At 37.4% G+C, this 20,075-nt stretch overlaps 1 protein-coding gene across 1 annotated transcript; it reads left to right on the forward strand.

The window, feature by feature from the left end:
• Nucleotides 1–10,950: 10,950 nt before the first annotated feature.
• LOC120529793 lies at nt 10,951–19,649 on the forward strand. Its single transcript, XM_039753930.1, has 2 exons — nt 10,951–11,044; nt 16,454–19,649. The coding sequence occupies exon 2, from the start codon at nt 16,475–16,477 to the stop codon at nt 18,542–18,544; it is 2,070 nt and encodes a 689-aa protein (XP_039609864.1). The 5' UTR covers nt 10,951–11,044; nt 16,454–16,474; the 3' UTR covers nt 18,545–19,649.
• The last annotated feature ends 426 nt before the right edge of the window (nt 19,650–20,075 follow it).

Raw genomic sequence — 20,075 nt, forward strand, 5'->3', positions numbered from 1 at the left:
GCTTGACAAAGCATCGTTTCATTCTGGGAAAAAGATAGCTCTTTATGCTTTGCAAAACGTACTAATATGTAGAAAGAAAAACTAAAATCTGTATGTTAAGTTACCGAGCATGACACTAACAAATTAAAAAAAAAACCTGGACGTGCTTGTGTGATTTCATGCTGTAAGCGTCCTTTAACTGTAAAATAATAAGCCATTGATATTTCACCAATCTGTAACCATCTACACATGACTATTTACTGTATGGAGTCTTAAAAATCTAAATAAATGAAAGGAGCCTTCGTGTGAAAGGGTCTTTTGGGTAACAAAACATGTTCCCTTATGACATCGCTCTGAACAACCACTCCGGCACCTTCGTTTGACTGTAGTGTTCTCATTCTCCCCATTGCCATTTAACGTGTTCTGTTTTAGTTTCTACATCAGGGTTACCAGAACACCTCAGATTTCCAGTTATGGATGATCGGCTGGCTTTGTTGACGTCACCTCCGGTCCCGGCACCCATGATCGACTGGCTTTGTTTCTGCCTTGTATCAGATTTGTTCGAGAAGTTTCTTTGTCTTCGATAGACTTTAAAATTGAATAAAACGACCTCGGCAAATAGACGCGTTTATGGGTAAACGGAGAGCACTTATTAAAAGAGGTGTGTCAAAAAAATACTTTTTAAAGGATTAGATCTGGTGTTACTGCTGCTCAATCAACTCAATTAAGAAAAACATACATAAAAAAAGAAATAATTTGCGGTAATTTGTTTAATATTCTAGGAATTCTGGGATCGCGTCCTGCTGTTCATGTCAAAAAATTAGGACGTGAACATCAGTAGGCTTTGCGCCCCAGGAGCCAATTTACTCAAACTATCCGATAACATTTCAGTAATTATTTACCGTTCTGATGCTGATCTTTCTGATCATAAAATAGGTAATTACGGTAGCAATTGACAAGAAGAATTCATAACTAATTGCAGAATTACAGTATTCAAGGGTTCCTCTAAAGTGCTTTAATCAGCCCATCGTCATCTCATAACAGGCTTAAGTTTCGACTTTGTTTTTTTTTTTTCCGTCTAGCTGTTTTAGTTCTGGACCGTCCTCAAGAAACTGACACACAGACACAGACGGACAGACACCCACCCACCATCGAGATATCGATGTTTTTGGTATCAGGGGACGATAAAACACCGAAATCCGTCGAACACCGGAAATCGAAATTTTTGACGAATCGAGAGCTTTCGCTCCTCCATACATAGACGCTAGGTTTATGACGGGGGGGTGGGGGGGGTTTTGTTGGGGCGCAAAGCAAAAATATGTAAATTTTACAGTAAATTACTGGCAAATAAGTAGCCAATTAGTTATTTTTAAAACTACAAAATACGCCTGTAAAACTGTACTCCCAATAAAACGCTGTAATTTTACAAAATGTCACCAGTATATTCAATGTTAGAAATACATATAGTGCACCGTTCATTTGCATTCGTAAAATCACATATACACATATACATATATATATATATATATATATATATATATATATATATATATATATATACATTATATATGTATATATATATTATACATACATAAATACACACACACACATATATATATATATATGTATATATACATACATACATACATACATACATATATATATTACTGTGGTGGGCTGGCGCCGTGCCAAGAGTTTGTTCCCTGCCTTTTACCCTGTGCTGGCTGGGATTGGCACCAGCAGACGCCCGTGACCCTGTGTTTGGATTCAGCGGGTTAGAAAATGGCTGGCTGGCTATATATATATATAATCTCCATCCATCCATCCATTATTCAAGGGTCACGGGGGTCTGCTGGAGCCAATCCCAGCCAACACAGGGCACAAGGCAGGAACCAATCCTGGGCAGGGTGCCAACCCTATATATATATATATATATATATATATATATATATATATATATATATATATATATATATTCTTGGAAGAGATACATAAAACTGCACAAAGACTATATTATATATTTGCAGAACACTAAACCTTAACTTAGCCGGTGTGATTGCATGCAGTAAAGTCTTTTTATAATCGAGACTCCGCTGGTATATTTCACACATCAGTTATCATCTGTTGGTAGTTATTTTTGGAGCCCGTTGCTGATCTAAATGAACCTTCATGTGCAGCGAGAAACAAAAAATGGTCCACCTGTGACGTAGCTCTGAAGAAACACGCCGGCAATTTATTTTTAAGAATGTGAGATGATCCATCACATGTGTACACGCAATGTTGTGTTATGATTTTTTTATTTAAAATTTTTATTAACTCAAAAATAAGTAATACAAGATCATATGCGTTTTTAACATGTTTTGCAGAATACATCACCAAAATGTAATTTCATGAAATGATGCCATTTTTAAAACAAAGGTCCCCCAACTCACACCTTGTGAAACATCACCCCCCACCTAATACATAAATTCCTTCTTTTATTTCATATTTTCTTCTAAACAAATAAATAATATTTTTTTCCTCCTCCTCTTTGAACATTATCAAACACAAGTCTAAAATTACCCTTCTCGCCTCCTTTTTCTCCTAGTGCTTAACTCTATTTAATTTCATATACAGTATAATAATTCCCAGTACTTAATTACTATACACATTTCAGTGTTTCCAGTGTTCGTTTTATTCGGTACTAATTTCTGCAAGAATCATGGAATGAGTTTTAATATTTCGAACTTCGTGGGCCCCTTCTATATAGCCCCAATCCCCCCTTATGTTGTAAAAAGAAATGTAATGTTTTATCCTATCAATGCGACTGTAAGTCTATGGAGAGTCAGGCTAATCGGTTCAATCGCATGCTGATGGAGACGACGCTGTCTCGGGGTAAGAAAGTCGCAGACGTGATAACAAAACGAACAGACTTTACGTCTCCATTAAAGGAGCGAGACTTATGATGAAAGGGTTTGGTTCTCATTTACATTAATAAGAAATTGGAATGAATAAACTTCGGCAAACAGATCATTAATGCTGGACTTTACTGTAGTCTGAGGTCGTAAATCAAACAAATGAGGGGCTGCACGGCATGGATTTTTTTTTCTTTTTATCGCATGCTACATTCTTTTATAAAATCTTTTAAAAATATCAGAAAATAGGAAAGTTTTAAAGCCAACAACACCAATTGTCTCGCATGGAAGCACTTTTAAAAGTTGGCCGTTTGATTTTTGTTCTTATGTTGATTGCTCAAAATGTATTTACGTACATCCACAAATATTTAATTACGTTATATTTACCAATTAGTTTTTAGTTTTATCAGCTCATCTATACCGATTAGTTTATTCCTTTTTCCATTCTTTTTTGTGTGATTGCAACTAGCTATGCATGTTCATTTTACTTAAAGAAACTTAGTTTTATTTACTCTCACGTTACGCGCGATAACATCATGACCAGGTTAATAAACCCAAACACCGAACTTAGTTTTAAAATGTTATTTCTATCAGTTAAACTGACACATTTTCTCATTCTTTTGTGACCAACAGCAGAATTGTAAAATTATTAAATCAGACTGCAGCAGATCTAATTTTTATTGAATCAACTTGAAATGTTTGTGTAATGTCACATTTTTAGAAATAAATAAATGAAATAAATAAATGCCAATTTTGTGTCCGTATAATAGCAATGCGGTAATAGCAACACCCTAGAAGTTGTGCTTCTGTGATTACTGCTGCTGTTTGAAGCAATGGATTCCTTTAAAGTTGTTTCCACATAATTATACTTGTAAATGTGATAGCCATGTATAATTCTTCCAAACAGGATATAGAGCCCAAAAACATGCTAATTCTGAGTAAAGTCCGTTTAAATTACATCTTGAATGAACACGCATCATTCAAATGACATCTTAAATACGTCTAGAAATTCAAAGCCTTCACATTAAACAGGCAAATGACGGACGGTAGTTCATTCTAAAATTTAAAAAAAAGTTTTCCTCACTTTTATATTTTCGTTGGCAATGGTGAAGGCAATAGGAGAAGTAATTGGGCATTAAAAAGCTGTTACGACGATGGGAAAATTGCATTGCAAACGAAGGTGACTGTAGAAAGCAATTCATTTGTTTTTGAAATTCTTAATAAATAGAGTTTTAAAATTGCGAAAACGTTTGAACACCCATAAAACATGGTAAGCAAAGAGAAGTTCGGTAGCTTGTTCGCCCCGCGACTGACGAGTCCTTCATTGTATTTTCCCTGAGCTAATGTTGCTTTTTTCCTACGGAAGTGTATTAGGGCCACGGTGAAAAAAAAAAAAATACGGACACAGCGAAGAAAAAAAAAGTCTAAATGTCGAGATTAAAGTCGACATTTACACTTTATTCTATTGTTTATTTTGTTAGTAGAATGTTGCAAACTAAACATCTTAAAATGAATGTTCAATTTACTAGATTTTCTCAAACTCCTTCATTAATTAATGTAGCACATTAAATGCTTTATATTAAGTGTTCCCCGACCCAGTTTTTAATCTCTATGCGCTTCTTCAACTGACTTCCTCTTGCACTGAGAGGCGCAGACAGCGATCGCCGCACATTGACTTCATGATGTTCCTGCTCTAAGAACATTCAGAATACTAAGAGAAATACTTGATATCTTCTTCACGATGAAATGCACTAAAGCATGTATTAAACATGGGTGGCGGGGGGCACGGCGGCGTGGCTATAGAGCTGCTCCCTTAAATTAAGGGGTTCCCAGTTGTATGTTCTGTGTAGTGAACTTTATGGCAAGTGTGACGAGGCTCCAAAAAACTGGATATATAAATGGGTATCGCACAGGTTTAACTGGAATATCGTGTAAATGTTGGGTTCGTGATGTGGTGGTCGGAAACACGAACGCAGAATTCAATGGATGTTCTTCTGAGCGGGCTTTCTTTATTACATGCGCGCTGTCTCTATCTAGCGTACTAAACTTCCAGTTCCAATCCTTGTTTTTTCTTTCTGCACATTACCAATCACCACACGATAAACGTCTTTGTGAAATTAAAACAAGTTATAAACCTAGACCCCAGAGTTTTCAAAACTTAAAATGTACAGAACTTAAAATGTATTAAAGCATATGGGGGCACGGTGGCGTGGTGGTTGCACTGCTGCTTCGCAGCAGCAAGGGGGTCCCGGGTGTTCCCTGCCTTAAGTTTGCATTTTTTTTGGTGGGTCTACTCGGCGTGTTTCAGTTTCCTTTCAAAGACATGTAGGATGTGGGGTTTTGTTATGTATTATTGACCCTGCTACTTTATATGTTGCACGTATTCACCCTGCGATGTGTTGGCGTCTCATTCAGGATTTACTCCTGCCTCGCACAGGATGCTTGCTGGGATGGGCGCAACCCTGAATGGATGGCATAATTAAACATGTATAATGAAGATTTTTTTTTTAATTTCTGAAAACTCCATCCTAGCAAGCACCGTGCCCCCACATACTTTAATAATTTAAAGTTCTGAAAACTCCGAGGTCTAAGTTTATAACTTGTTTTAATTTCACAAAGACGTTTATCTTGTGGTGATTGGTTATGTGCAGAAAGAAAAAGCAAGGATAGAAACTGGAGGTTTAGTACGTCAGATAGAGACAGCATGCATGCAATAAAGAAAGCCCGCTCAGAAGAACATCCATTTAATCCTGTGTTCATGTCTCCGACCCATGAAGCCCAATATTTACACAATATTTAAGTTAAACCTGTGCGATACCCATTCATATATTCAGTTTTTGGGACTTTGTACTACACTGAACATACAACTGGGGACCCCTTAATGCAAGGGAGCAGCTCTAAATGGCGAGAATAAATTGGAAATGTCGAGAATAAAGTCAACATGTCGACTTTAATCTCGACGTAAATGTCGAGAATAAAGTCAGCATGTCGACTTTAATCTCGACATTTAGTCTTTTTTTTTTTCGCTGTGGCCCTAATACGCTTCCGTATTTTCCCGACAACTTTTCACACGGTAAAAAAAAAAAGAGGCCATTTAAAAATGACTTTATTCAAAAGCGCCATGTTTTAAGATTTGGGTGTCACTTGAATTTACAATTATAAAAAAATAAATAAATAAAAACAACAACATTGAACGGATTTGTCCTTTACAGATACCAGCACCTATCACAGAAAACGTTACACAATGTCTGTTGTTTATTGTCATTAACCAAGTGTCTTAAGTTGACATTATCTAAATGTTTTAAACGTTAACTCTAACGGAGACTCTAAGTTGATAACAATGAAAGTGCACATGTTCTTATAGACTCTCTGTTTCTAACGATCGTTTTGTCGGATGTCATATCAGCGTTTCAAATTTAAACAAAGCAAAGACTCATCGGCTCATCCTCCTCATTGACATTAACGTCACGCAGAAAGGCTACCAATGCGACAAGTTCACCCTAATCAAGTGACTGTTTTAAACATTTTTACATTTGAAAGGGAGAGTTCTTGACTACATGCATTTTTAGGGGGATATGTTCAAAATTGTTTGTGTAGTTTATATTATCAGTTGTTTTGCTTGGCAGAAATACCTAATTAGCATACGTGAAATTTGCATACGGGCCCATTTTATAAAGATTTTACAGAGTTTTGGGGATCTCCATTCAGACCTTCAAAGTAAATGCACCTTTACTGCCAAACACAGTATTTGCATGTTTATGAAATGTCTTTAGGTTTGTGTTACTTCAGTTATCTGGCAAACCAATTACACTCCCTATATCATAACATCATACATGTATTCTCCATGATGGTGGACGGTAATGGATTATTCATGCTGTAGTAAAGATTATTGAACTGTTTGTCTTTCGGTTGACAGATGGGCTGAAGACTATTGCCAACCCCAAAGAGGCTGGCTGAAAAAGAGAGAAAAAGTACATTTACGTAATACATTATGTCGTTTTTATTAACCTTACCTAAGCAAAAGAAAATAATTGGATTTATGTTTAGTGAAAAAAATGAATCAATAGATAGATAGATACTTTATTAATCCCAAGGGGAAATTCACATAATCCAGCAGCAGTATACTGATACAAAGAAACAATATTAAATTAAATAGTAATAAAAATGAAAAGAATTAAAATAAAATTAATGTTCGCATTTACTCCCCCGGGTAAGATTGTTCACTGCATTTATCGAAGTTAAAGTAACTTAAAAAATCGTGTTTGTTGATTTAGGTGTTTCTAGCTACCTTGATATAATTTTCTTGGATGTCATATGAACAAAATCAAGTCGGGTTAAAACAAACAGTTGGATTACGAGGACATTCAAAAGGTTGCCGCCCTTTTTTTACTCTATTTATTAAGAACTTCAAAATCAAAAGACATCACTTTTCTACACAGTCGTCTTCGTTTGCGATGCAATGTTCCCAGCGTCGTACTGACTTTTTAATGCCCAATTCCTACGCCTCCCGCTTTCACCGTTTCCACCGAAAATATAACAGTGCGGAAACTTTTTGAACGTCCCTCGTAACTTGATCTGACTAAAAATAAACAAGTTTTATGCAGGTGAATATCTTATATTTGCAAGAAAGATCCGGCCCTTTTGGTGCATTGTGGCCCAAGGGATCTCCACACCTTTGTACACCTGGTGCAGACTTTTAGTAAATTCTTTTTAACGTTAGTTTTGTATGATTGTGGAAGCTGATTTACGCTCATTTTTTTTTTTTTGTATTTTTCAACGATACACCACCTTACATCAGAAAAGCATGTTTTTTTTTTGTTTTTTTTTGCATACTATATAGCAGAATTATTGTTATTAATTATAATGTCAATAATTAAAAATTCACTGCATCCACTGAACAGGATCATCTCCAGACAGAGGAGCAGCTTCAGCGACAGACAGACTGCTGTCACCGTCCTGCTCCGCTGACAGACTGAGGAGACCCCACACTATGCGACTCTTCAGTTCTACCCCGGGGGTGGGGGTGTAAACGTTAGCATTATATACAATTATTGTCTGTCTGTTATACCTTCATTGTTATCACTCTTTAATTTAGTATTTTTCATTATCAGTATGCTGCTGCTGGAATATTCTCATTCTATCTATCTATCTATCTATCTATCTATCTATCTATCTATCTATTATATAGCACCTTTCACTCTATCTACCTATTATAAAGCACCTTTCTATCTATCTATCTATCTATCTATCTATCTATTATATAGCACCTTTCACTCTATCCATCTATCTATCTATCTATCTATCTATTATATAGCACCTTTCACTCTATCTACCTATTATAAAGCGCCTTTCTATCTATTTATCTATCTATCTATTATATAGCACCTTTCACTTTATCTACCTATCTATCTATCTATCTATCTATTATATAGTGCCTTTCACTCTATCTACCTATTATATAGCGCCTTTCTATCTATCTATCTATCATATAGCACCTTTCACATCTATCTAACCAGAAAGCGCAAACACAAAACCCTAAAATAAATTAGTTTTTTTTTTTCTTGTCGTAATATTGATAGAATGACACTACTATAGTAAAACTGATGTGGTGTTATTTGAATGCTAACCTGTATTCAAACTATTTCTATAAACTTTAACAAGAAAGTTTAAATGAAACAGATAACTAAAGTTTAATAGACCAACTAAATAGATTAATGCTAAATAACTCGGAGATATGCATCTTTTAAAAAGGGTTACGAAAAAATGTCAAAATATTCCTTTTTTGTCACGAGTCTTGTTGGTTTAACATATTCAGTTAACTTGAAAAAATGTCATTCATTTACATAAAAATTTTAAGTTGTGTCAGCATAGATTGGTCAGATACAAGGGACGTTCAAAAAGTTTCCGCACTTTTAACTCTATTAAGAATTTCAAAAACAAAATTACCTCACTTTTTTACATAGTCACCTTCGTTTGCAATGCAATTTTCCCAGAGTCGTACCAACTTTTTAATGTCTCCTCCCGCATTCACCGTTTCCAACGAAAATATAAAAGTGGGGAACGTTTTGAATGTCTCTTGTACATTAAGTACAAGAAAATAATTTTAATCAAACAATTTTATTATGTGCAACCAATATACATTTTTATTTTTTAATCCAGCGGTCCTCAAACTGTGTGGCGCGCCCCCCATGGGGGAGCTAAAGCTGTACAAGGGGGGGCGTCAAATAAATGAACAAGACATCAAAATTGATTTTTTACATTTTTATTTCAAATTTAAATTTGCAAGCATATAATCACAACGAATGAATTATAACTAAAATTAAAATAAAACATTTCTAAGAAATAGATCCAATGACTAATATGTGCCTGCTTTAAAGTACAGCCTGTCCAGGCTTGGTTTGATATTCGAGACACTCTGAGCTCCTTTTCTATTTGTTCTGTTTATTAAAGTTTGTTTCTATGACGAGTCGCGTATTTTCAATCCAGAAAGTTCGAGACGTATCTGTATCTGTCGCGAACATTTGGGTAGCAGTGCAAGTGATAATGCGGAACGACTGCACCACATTGGCAGCGTATAGCCAATATTGTCAAACTGAGTGCGTGTTTGGTTACTTCAATGAACAGCGGCATAATATTTTCGGACGAAAATACGTTCGTCTCGCGCAGATTGACTTCATCGGTGTCCTCGTTTACGAGATTTTTAAAAATTAAAACACATTTAATTGTTTCTTTACATAAAAAATTATGAAATAAGAATAAATTATTTATTCCTTTTTTGGGACTAGAATTACTACCAAAAACCACACAATGTATTTTAACAGTTATTAAATCACTTTTAAAAATTGCAAATATTTCAACGAAGTTAGCCGAACACATTCAAATTTTATGGAAGCAAAAACGATACCGCGACACCGCACGAGTATCTTATTAGTTGTATCATGGCTTACTGTCATCTGTCTTATATTATGCAGGAGGCGCAGAATTATTCCAGGTAGAAAAGGGGGGCGGGTTTGGGGCGAAATACGAAAGTTTGAGAACCACTGTTTTAATCTAAGGTTTCCTTTTTTCTGATGACTTCAATTCAATTGTAAAAGGTGTCCTAATTTTATTAGGTTGATCCAACGATCCCCGATCACCAACACAACCCCAGTCAGTGCATGCATTCTAGCAGAGAAGCACACGAAATTCAAGGCTGGTACCTGCACTGGAAGGGATGCCTTTTCATTATACACTCTCACTGTTACATGTGAAATTTGGCGTCTCCAGTACTTTAACAGGAACTTCTTTAATATAAGGGAAGGAAACAGAAGTTAAGGAAAACTCAGAATCGCAATCAGAGAACGCGCAGGCTTCCCACTCAGCTACAGGACTGCAATCAAGCCGAAGATACTCGATGGGTGCGGCAACGCTGAGCCAAATCATTACACGCCGCCTTCTTTTAAATCAGACAACCGTAAAGTCGCACAGTCACAACAACGGGGATTGCCCAGAAAACTAAAAGAGAAGCATGATGCTAATTTTAAAAATATTATTGTAGTTTATATGGCAATGGGCAGTTATCACAATGCAATGCGTTTTTTTAACAGGCATCGTTTCATTGCTCCTTCAATTGGAATTTGTACAGTCCTTACCCGTTATATAAAACAGGATAGCTGGCCTCATAAAAACGAAACTTTCCAAAATGAATCCCGTTAAACTTACAAATAACACAGAGACCTGGAAAGCGCTTCATTATAGCAAAAAGCGACAGATTCCTGTATATGATCAATTAACACAAGTGATATTAAAGAATGTGATCAATCATATATATTTTAACACGAGTGAATAAAAACAATATAAGCTCGATTTTGGTCGAAACTTCTATAAGTAGTTATAAAAAGCCGCAGGACATCTCCAGCTACTCAAAACTAGAGCTCTGCTTCAAAATCAGTTCACAAATTAAACGATCGGCATAAATGAATGACCCCTGGGTGTGCCTTGTTCACGTGTTACTAACTAGCGGGCGTCCATGAAAAAAAATCAAACAACTGATAATTCGGTGGAGGGAGGTTAGACTCGGATTGGACGGCTAATGATAAGAATGGGGTATTTAAATTCGCAAAAAGGTTGCTCTCGACTATCGAGCACCACCGCCAGAGCAGCAAGAACACCTTCTTTGAGCGATCGCTTAGGTAAGCCATTTAACGTGTTTTTTTTTTTTTTTTAAAGATTGGTGGGTGAAGTTTCTTCCCGATTTTCCCAAAAAAATCCTTATCTTCGAAAAGAGTGACATCTTGTGGTGTACAAAAATCGTAGCCGCCTTTGACTCAAGGTATAGCCTGCGGAGGGAGCTTCCATAGAAGTGCCTGCACAGTTTCAATCGGACTCGATATGTAATCCATTTTCTGTGTATAAAATACGAACGGGAGCCAACGTCATAAATAAAGTGGTAATGACACTTCTGCAGGCTTTGATATACTGAGCTTCATTAAAGCGATACAAGCTACGAAGTCCCGGGTTCGTATGACCCAGCCCCATTTTATTATAGCCCCCCCACTCGCAATCATTATCTGCTTTGTGTTAATTCAGGATCTTGGTCAAATTGCAATCTATTGCTTGGCGCCTCGGACGACATCAATCAATTGGTTATGACAAGTCGATACAGACTGCGCTTCACTAAAGGGACACAAACTTCAAAGCCTCAGAGTCGATGTCCCATCACCAGTTTATTATAGCCTCCACCCGCAATCATTACAATACTTGGTATGTCTAATTCAGGATCCTGGGGGTAAATTGCAGACCATCGCTTGGAGCAGGGGCGTCGATCTCCGGGCCGCAGTGGATGCAGGTTTTAATTCTAACCCTTTTAATAATCGTGACCAGTTCTCGCTGCTAATTTAAATTTTTTTTTTTTTTTTAAGGGTTCAGTCCTTTTGAATCGATTCGTTTCTTCATTAAATAAATGGCAGTCAATCAGAAATGAGATGTGAAAGGAGCCAATAGATGTCCATCTAAATTAGGGCTTCAAACTCTCAACTAATTTCTTAATGAGAAGCTGATTCTTGCTGTTAATTGAACCCGTTATCTAATTCCATGGCTTACTGCTGCTCTCATTCTGCCACAGCAGACTTTTCCAAAACTGATTTTCTGTTTTTTTCCTATGAAAACCGTCAATGTTTTGGTGACTTGAGAGATCAACCTTAGTGAGACCTTCACCTTTCTTTATTTTCAGATATTGTGTGATGGGCACAGATGGCAGCTTGGTTTGTGTCTCACTATTAGGCAGCTAATTTAGGAAAAAGAAACCACTAAGGGGCCCCGAGTCAAGTTAATTAAAACTAAGGCAAAAGTTAATTAGCAGCAAAAACTGGTCACTAATTAAGAAGATGGTTAGAATGAAAACCTGCAGCCATTGTGGCCCTTTGACTAGGTGAAATCTCTAATTTTGAACATGCCAAATTTCTATTAAATTAAGAGTTTGTTTCTATCAATATTTTTTTTTTCTTGGAAGTGCAGAATGTGCTGCTAATTTAAACTTTATGTACAAGTTCTGTGGATTCAATGCAGGGTAACATTTTGAAAATGAACCCAAAGGACAAAGTGGGAGAAAATGTGTATACCGGACAGGGAAAGGAAGTACAATCAGTAACGGTATTTGAGGTGAGACCACGAAATTGCTGACATTCAGAATTTAAACCATTGAAACTTTTATTGAAGTGTTACTTAAGCCCAACTTTTTTTTTGGGGGGGGGGGGAGCATTGTAACATTAAGTAGTGTATGCAATCAAGTTAACAATATTGTAGTATTTTAAAGTTGTACATAGAGTCCTTATTGTAACATGCAATGTGTTGCCATTCTCGAGCACCATGATTGCTGGTTATTTCACCTTAACAACATGTCTTATCTGGAGTACCTTACTTCACTTGAAATTACCCAGGACCTCCAATCTCTTAATTTAGACTTTGCAGGGCATAAAAGTGCCAGATAACAATACATAACAATTTCTAAAATCTGTTAATATACTACTTTTCATAATCTTGTTGCCTGTTATCCTCGTGATTAGAACCCCTCCAATTTTTTTCAGAATAGAATGCATGTTTAACGTCTCTTATATTTGATGTTGTAACCTTTTTAAACTTTCTCAGTCAAACAGGAAATCCCCAAAGAGAGACGGCAATATTTTGAAATTGGGCTTCAGTATATTTTGTGATGCGACTTAACAGTGATATTCTATAGTTCAGGCTTCAAATACCAACCAGTCACTTGGATTAATAGAATGGGGTGTGTCTTGCATGTGTTGTATTTTTAGGGGATGGGATGGGTGACTAAATCTTTCCATTCATGCCTTGTAAAGTATACACCATTCATATTCTGGAAGAAAGGAGACATCCCTGTGAATGAGAGATGAACTATCATTATTCAAATGCATCTTGGCACAGGCTATAAAGGGTTAACTAACATTTGAGCCAAATGAGATGGTTCTGAAAACTTATTTTCAGAACGCTTTTTTTAAAAACCACGCTTAAAGTTTAAAAAGTGAAAGTCTATAATGCATCACTCGTAAAATAAAAGCGTGGGCACCTTTGCTAAGATTTTAAGAAGCGTTTTTTCAATGTTGATTGATGAAAAGCACCCACACTTTTATGAGTGATGTATGAGAGACTTATTTACTTTTCGTACACTGTTTAACTTCATACAGTTTTTAAAAAAAAAAAAAACTTTATATATATATATTGGAACCTCGGGTCACGGCAGTAATTCGTTTCAAAACTCTGCTCGCAACCTGATTTGGTCATGACCCGAAGTAATTTTCTCCATAGGATTGTATGTAAATACAATTAATCTGTTCCAGATCATACGAGCGATAGATAGAGATGTGTGTATGTATATGAGTCAATTATACCATTCAATTCACAGTGTAATAGTAAATGTAAAGACTGAGAACCTTGAACAGAGAACTAACATTGCAAGAGTTCACGCTACAGCCTGACAAACCACTCGCTGTAAACTTTTTTTTTTTTTAAATGAGTTTTAAGCACAGGGGGAAAAAATGAACATTTGAAAAATCTGTAATTTATACAAAAACTAATCGTAAACAACCAAGAAAACCAACCCTGGCATGAAGTGAGCAGGAAATTGGGTGGTGAGGAGATTAGTTTTGAGGTAAAGTCCCTCTGCATAATGAACGTCTGACCGAGAACAACATACTGTACAGGGAGAGACTGAACACGTGTGGAAATCACTGGCCTGTATGAACCAGAGGGGACCGAAATAGAGCACAGAGTTCACAGCGAATGCACAGGGAGAGACTGAACACGTGTGGAAATCATCAGCACGTACTAATAAAGGCAAACTGGCTTGTTCATCACCCGAGTCTGTGGTTGTGAACAGATGCAAAACTTTGGCTAACTTTTTGGTTGTAACCCAATTTGTACATGTTCAGAGACGTTTGTGAACCGAGGTGTGTGTGTGTGTGTGTGTGTGTATATATATATATATATATATATATATATATATAGTGTGTGGTTTTTAATCTTTGGGTTTGTTTTAGTATAATTAAATTGAAACCGCAGTGTCACTCGTGCAACACACAGGTAGAGACAAGGCTGCACGTCACATGAGATGCCTGCCATGCGGCCTGCACTTGAGTATGATACTGCAGACGGGTTGGGCTGTGCATATCTGAGTGCAGGTGCTGCTGAGGCGTACAACAAACATTTCTTTGTGCTCCAGTCTGGACAATTTTTTTTTTTTATTTTTTCTAAACGAAGATAAGACCCTCTACAGAAGGCTGCAATAATGCACCCTGACCACTAGATGGCACACTAGGCCCTTGCCTGGACAGCCTATACCCAAAAACGGCCCTGTTGAAAAGGTTCCGCTTTCCTTGAAACTCTTCCCTTGTAGTCCTAGAATCTGCCTAGTCGGTCTTCTTCTCTGGACTTCTTCAAGCCCAGCTATGTCATCTTTGCAAGCTGGAGACTAAAACTGTATGCAGTAGTCCAGATACTGAAGTTTGATGTATTGTACAGTATGTCTATGAGAAATCTAATGGGTGATTTGTAATAATGGTACATGTTCGGATGTGTTTTTTTTTTTGTGGTCAGCAGGCCAAAATCCATCCGAATAAATCCAAAAGTGTCTAGGGAGCAAAATCTTTGTTCGTCGTTCTGTATATTTGGGCTATACCTGGACAATATTAGCATTTCAACATTTAGGTTTTGCAAACAAGCTTGCTGATTGAAGGCCTGATGGTCAGTAATTCGCAATACTGTGAAAATGGAAACAAATGTTTGCATATGGTGCAAGCCACATGGAACTTGTTAGCAGTTTTATTGCATGGGTGAGCCCCGATGTAATTTGAGGTTGTGTGGTTTTTTTTTTGGTTTTTTTGGCCCACTCGGATCTGCTAACAAATTTACATCTGGTAATGCCACCTCTACATGGCATCAAATCTCAATCCAGAGTCTTCACGTGTAGCTCCCAGAAGGAGGAACATGCTGCCCACCTCCATCGGAACTGCTGACTCCCTCGCTGTGTTTAGGAAGCTTGTGAACCTCTTATTGATGATGGCTTTGATAAGCTCATAGTTCCTAAGGAAAGATTTTGTGGTGGTCCGCTTAGTTTAAAGCTCTTCATTTGCAGTCGGTAGTTTTGTCATGTAACACTTGTTTCAAAAGGATCTTCAAACTAACGTTTACTCAATTTATGTTGACCTTTGGTTATGTGAGTAAATGTAGATTTATTAAGATGTTTCTAGAAAATGTGTACAGTTACGTAAGACAAATGAGCTCTGGATTTTCTAGAAATGTTTCTAGATGCATTTTATCGGGTATCTAATGGTTGGTTCACTTTTTGGCAAACTTATTAAAACGCTTTAACATTTTCAGTATGTGCTTGAGCAGACTTGAATTACAAGAACTGTTGGAATAGAAAGTGTAACGTTTTGTCCTTTGTGCCGTTTACAAAAGTGGTGATTAAGAAGTCCTTTTTAGAAGTGTGTGATGTTTTGAGCAGAGTTCTGGTGCTCCCATCGTTCCTTGCTTTTGTGCGCGATGCGCTGGAAAAATAGACAAAATGATGGAAAAATTTAATGTTGATGGAGTATAAATGCCTCACCGTGTAGTAAATATCGGGGTTCAAAAGGGCGACCTCAATATAGAAAGTTTAAATTTCATCACAAATAACAAACTACGAGTATTAAAGTAAAACCGCGTTTAAATACAATATAACCAAATTAATGAGTTTGTATAAAATATCAAATTGATCTACATATTGAAGTGGTCAACTTAAGTTGGTCGCCTTAAGGGGACTGGGCGGTCTCATGGTCTGGAATTCCCTACAGATTATTTTTTTTCTGTCCATCCCCGGCCATTGGACCTTAATTTTAATGTGAACTTATTTTGTTTTCTTGTCTTATTTTTCTATTCTTTATTATGTAAAGCACTTTGAGCTACTGTGTGTATAAAAATGTGCTATATAAATGTTGTTGCCTTAAAAGGTGGGTCAGCCTAGTCATAACAACTTGATTCCTTGTTCTTTAATTTTGGGGCAGAGAAACCTGAATTGATCTTTCAATAATGCTTATGTCTGCCTTTAGGGTAAAGGACCAACTTCTAAAATGTCTTCTCAAGAAGTCCAGAAGGCCGTCTTGAGCATCTCCAAGGCAGAAGAGGTGAGACAAGAAACCACTCTCCTGATGAAGCCCTATGCCAACTGGGAAGAGTTTCTGATGCCAGGCCCACTCTCGATTGCCATTCTTGGAGAGTTGGTATTCATTTCTTCAAAAGATGACTTCTCCATTAACAAGAATCCTCCCAAAGATGGGTTCAAATATATCCGCTATCCGGAATCTTTCCGTGCTTGTCTCATGCAGGTGACAAATACTGGGTGGCTGGCTTTTAACGAAGCTCACAAGAACATGGATCAAATCCGACTTCACTCTTCCAACATACCTGGTTATGTGAAGATGACTGTGAAGACACTTCTTCAAGATAACCTAGACCTTGTTAAAGCTCTTCTTCCAGGTCAGCTGCAAAATATACATGATATCGCCAAAGAGTGCACAAGACTGGCAGATTCAACAGAAAAGAAATTTATGGATGTCATTTTGCTTATCCAAGAGATTTTGGAAGCTTGCATGAATGCAAAACTGCTTTATGAAGAAGATCTGAAAAATATCAAGCTGAAGCTGGAGGAAGCCGAGATGAAAAAGGCGTCAACAGAAATGGCAAAAAAATTGGCTGAGGAAAATCTGACCCGGATGACTAAGCAGCTGGATGAGGCTCAAGATCAATTTAAGAAGGCGATGGATTCAATGCCCAGTGGCTGGGAAATGATTGGGATGAATTTTGTGGAAGGTCTGGCAGATTCCGTGAATAGTCTTATTTCTGGTGCAGTATCTGTGTTGTCTTCGCCAAGTAAAATCACTAGTGCTGTTAAAGGTTCCACAGGATCTGAATCTACTCCAGCTAAAAGTGACAACCCCATGGCCGTTAACAATATATATTCCAAATCGGCCCAGCTTCTTAAACTGTCCCAGCAACTGCAGACCTTCGTGGAGAAAGATCAGATCAAATGGACTGAGATCTATGATGCGAAGAATGAATCTTCAAAATCTGCCTGGATTGAGAAACAATATGAAGATATTGAGAAGAGTGTACAGGGTGAAGAGGAATGCAAGCCCAAAGGAAAGGTCCTGGAAATTTGTCAAGCTGCGGTTTCTATTTGTAAATTGCTGACCCAATATGCACCAAAAAAAGATTGTCCCGAAGAAGAGCAGAAGAAAATCCTTACCCAGATAAGCAGTCTGAAAGACAGCTGTGAGGTGTTTGACTCGGAAAGCAAAGCGTTCACAAACTCCTCTGCCTTCCCTGCTACTCCACCAAATATCGTCCACCAAGCGAGTGATGGAAAGAAAAGCGCGGGTGAAATGGCCTCTGAAAATGCAAGGTTCAAAATTGAGCAAAGCAAGGCCCAACTTTCACAAGTGCAGGACATGTACCAAAAGAGTATGGAGAACTTGGAGAAGAACAACAAGGAGCTCACAGAGATTCTTGTCACCATGCATAGCTGTCAGGTGAAGGAGATTGACTTTGACACCACCGTGAAGATGCTAGTCAAGGGCCTTGATGCAATGGGACGAGTGAAGGAGCAGTGGGAGAAAATGGTTCACTTCTTCCAGATGATCTCTAATTTAATCAGTACTTGCCTGAACACTACTTTGAATCAGTTTGTCACATCCGCTGAATCTCTGCAGTCTGTGACCGGCTACAACTCCAACCGTTTTGTGGTAGACATGATCTACACCCAGGCCTTCCAAGCATCCAACATTGCCAATCTGGTCCACATGATTGCTGAAACTTACACTGAGGTCTCCAACCTGTATCTCATGGACAAAGTCAGCAGCCTTGGAAAGCTCATGGCACTGGACCCCAATAATCCTCAATTTGAATCGGAACGTGGAAAGTTGGCCAGTGATTGTGAATCTGCCCAGAATGGCATAAAAAATCTTGTCCTGAAGAACAAGGAAGAGTTTGAAAGCAGTGTGAATTCACGAGTGCAGAAGATTGAAAGTGAATTACAGTCTGTGTTGCCTCCGATTTCTGATGTAGAACAAAAGAAGATTCAATCCAACATATCCACTGGGATAAAGAATGTAAGCAAGGAAGATGAGGGTCAGTTTGAATAATGGAGCTACACACTGAGCGTTTTGGTTTGCTTTCACAAATCCATGATTGTTCTTGCTGCTACTTTTAGAATTTAAGGTTTACACCACACCACAAGGAAGGTTATGATACTAAGGGAGATGATCTCTTAAGCACAATGCTCTTCATGTTTTTTTCTGGGATGAACTGTAATTGTAAGGACAGCCTCTAACTGGACTCCACTACTTCTTTAAAAGTAAAACCTACTGCAAAGTTTAATTTTCTGTACTCTAACAACTTGATATATTCAAAAAGCTATGAAGATGAACAGGAACTGCTCCCTTCTTGCAGGAAGGGGAGGTCTATGAAAACCGAAGTCGCTGAAGGACATGTTTTTGGTTGGGGAGAAAAACATTCACTTCTACAGCAGCCATTGATCAAAAAGTAAACTTGAAGAGCTGGAATTCCTGAAATGTCATGCCATAAATAGAGGATCACTAGGCTAAAAATTCAATAAATCTTTGGTTGCTCTAGCATTCCATAGTGGACATCTTGTGTTCATGTGTCATTTTTAAATGTTCATGTGGTGTGTTTTGTAACTAATCCTTTCACTCCAGGGTGGTTTTTGTAGTTACAAAATCCTATGCTATGAAAGACCTATTTCAAGGAATTGTGGGTTTACTAGTAAAATAATATGGATGTTTCTTTCTGTCAAATATGTGATGCAATAAGAGGACATGTCCCTTTTTTTTGGGATACTTGGTCTTTTCAGAATGTCGGTGTACAAAGATGTGAAAACCTGAATCGGCTTGTGATTATGTGAGTTTGAAAAATTTTCATGGCATTCACTAATTCTTTCTCATTAGTTTTGATTGTTTGGGGAAAATCTGAACATCAAAAGTTGCCATGAGTCCTTTTCAAGAAGCCAAGGGGGTTTTTTTGTGTTCTAGGTGGTGCTCCTTCAAGAAGTGTTTATGATGGAGTTGATTTTGAGCAGGGTATGAAAATGGAGCCCTTTAGTGGGGGGGAAAAATGGATACTGCAGCTTGGCCATAGTGAATGGTTAAAAGATTTGAATCGCTGTTTTTGTAAACCTTGTGATTTGTCAATCAGAATGAATACCCAAATAAACACTAACTTGAGTGAAATAAGAGTCTGATTCATTGGCTTTCAGATTTTTTTTTTCATTATGGGACAACTTTCTATAATGAGAAATGAAAACTGCGGTAACTAGTCTTTGCGTATGCTGTGTGTGTTTCTGTGACTTTTAGATGGGCGGGGGGGGGGATAAATTAGCTTTTATTTCTTAACAATATTTTACATATAGCAAACTATCTGGAAGACTAAATACAAATGTAGTCTTCCTATCTCCGCTGATCAGAGGTATTGGTCACAAATGGGAAGCAAAATTGTTAGGCAATGTGATGCCCTATGCCAGCTGACTGGCATCTAGTAATCTGTAGTTCAAAGTGTTTTTAATTCACAAAGTGAGTGTTCACAGTGCATCATAAAAGCTGGTGTCCAGGATCAATGAATAAATAACTATTTACAGTACAGGCCAAAAGGTGGGACACC

This window comes from Polypterus senegalus, chromosome 5 (assembly GCF_016835505.1).
Source record: "Polypterus senegalus isolate Bchr_013 chromosome 5, ASM1683550v1, whole genome shotgun sequence".
Taxonomy (NCBI): domain Eukaryota; kingdom Metazoa; phylum Chordata; class Cladistia; order Polypteriformes; family Polypteridae; genus Polypterus; species Polypterus senegalus.

Excerpts from the sequence above, each read along its gene's own strand:
- LOC120529793 (XM_039753930.1), top strand. The coding sequence starts at position 16,475 with ATGTCTTCTCAAGAAGTCCAGAAGGCCGTCTTGAGCATCTCCAAGGCA.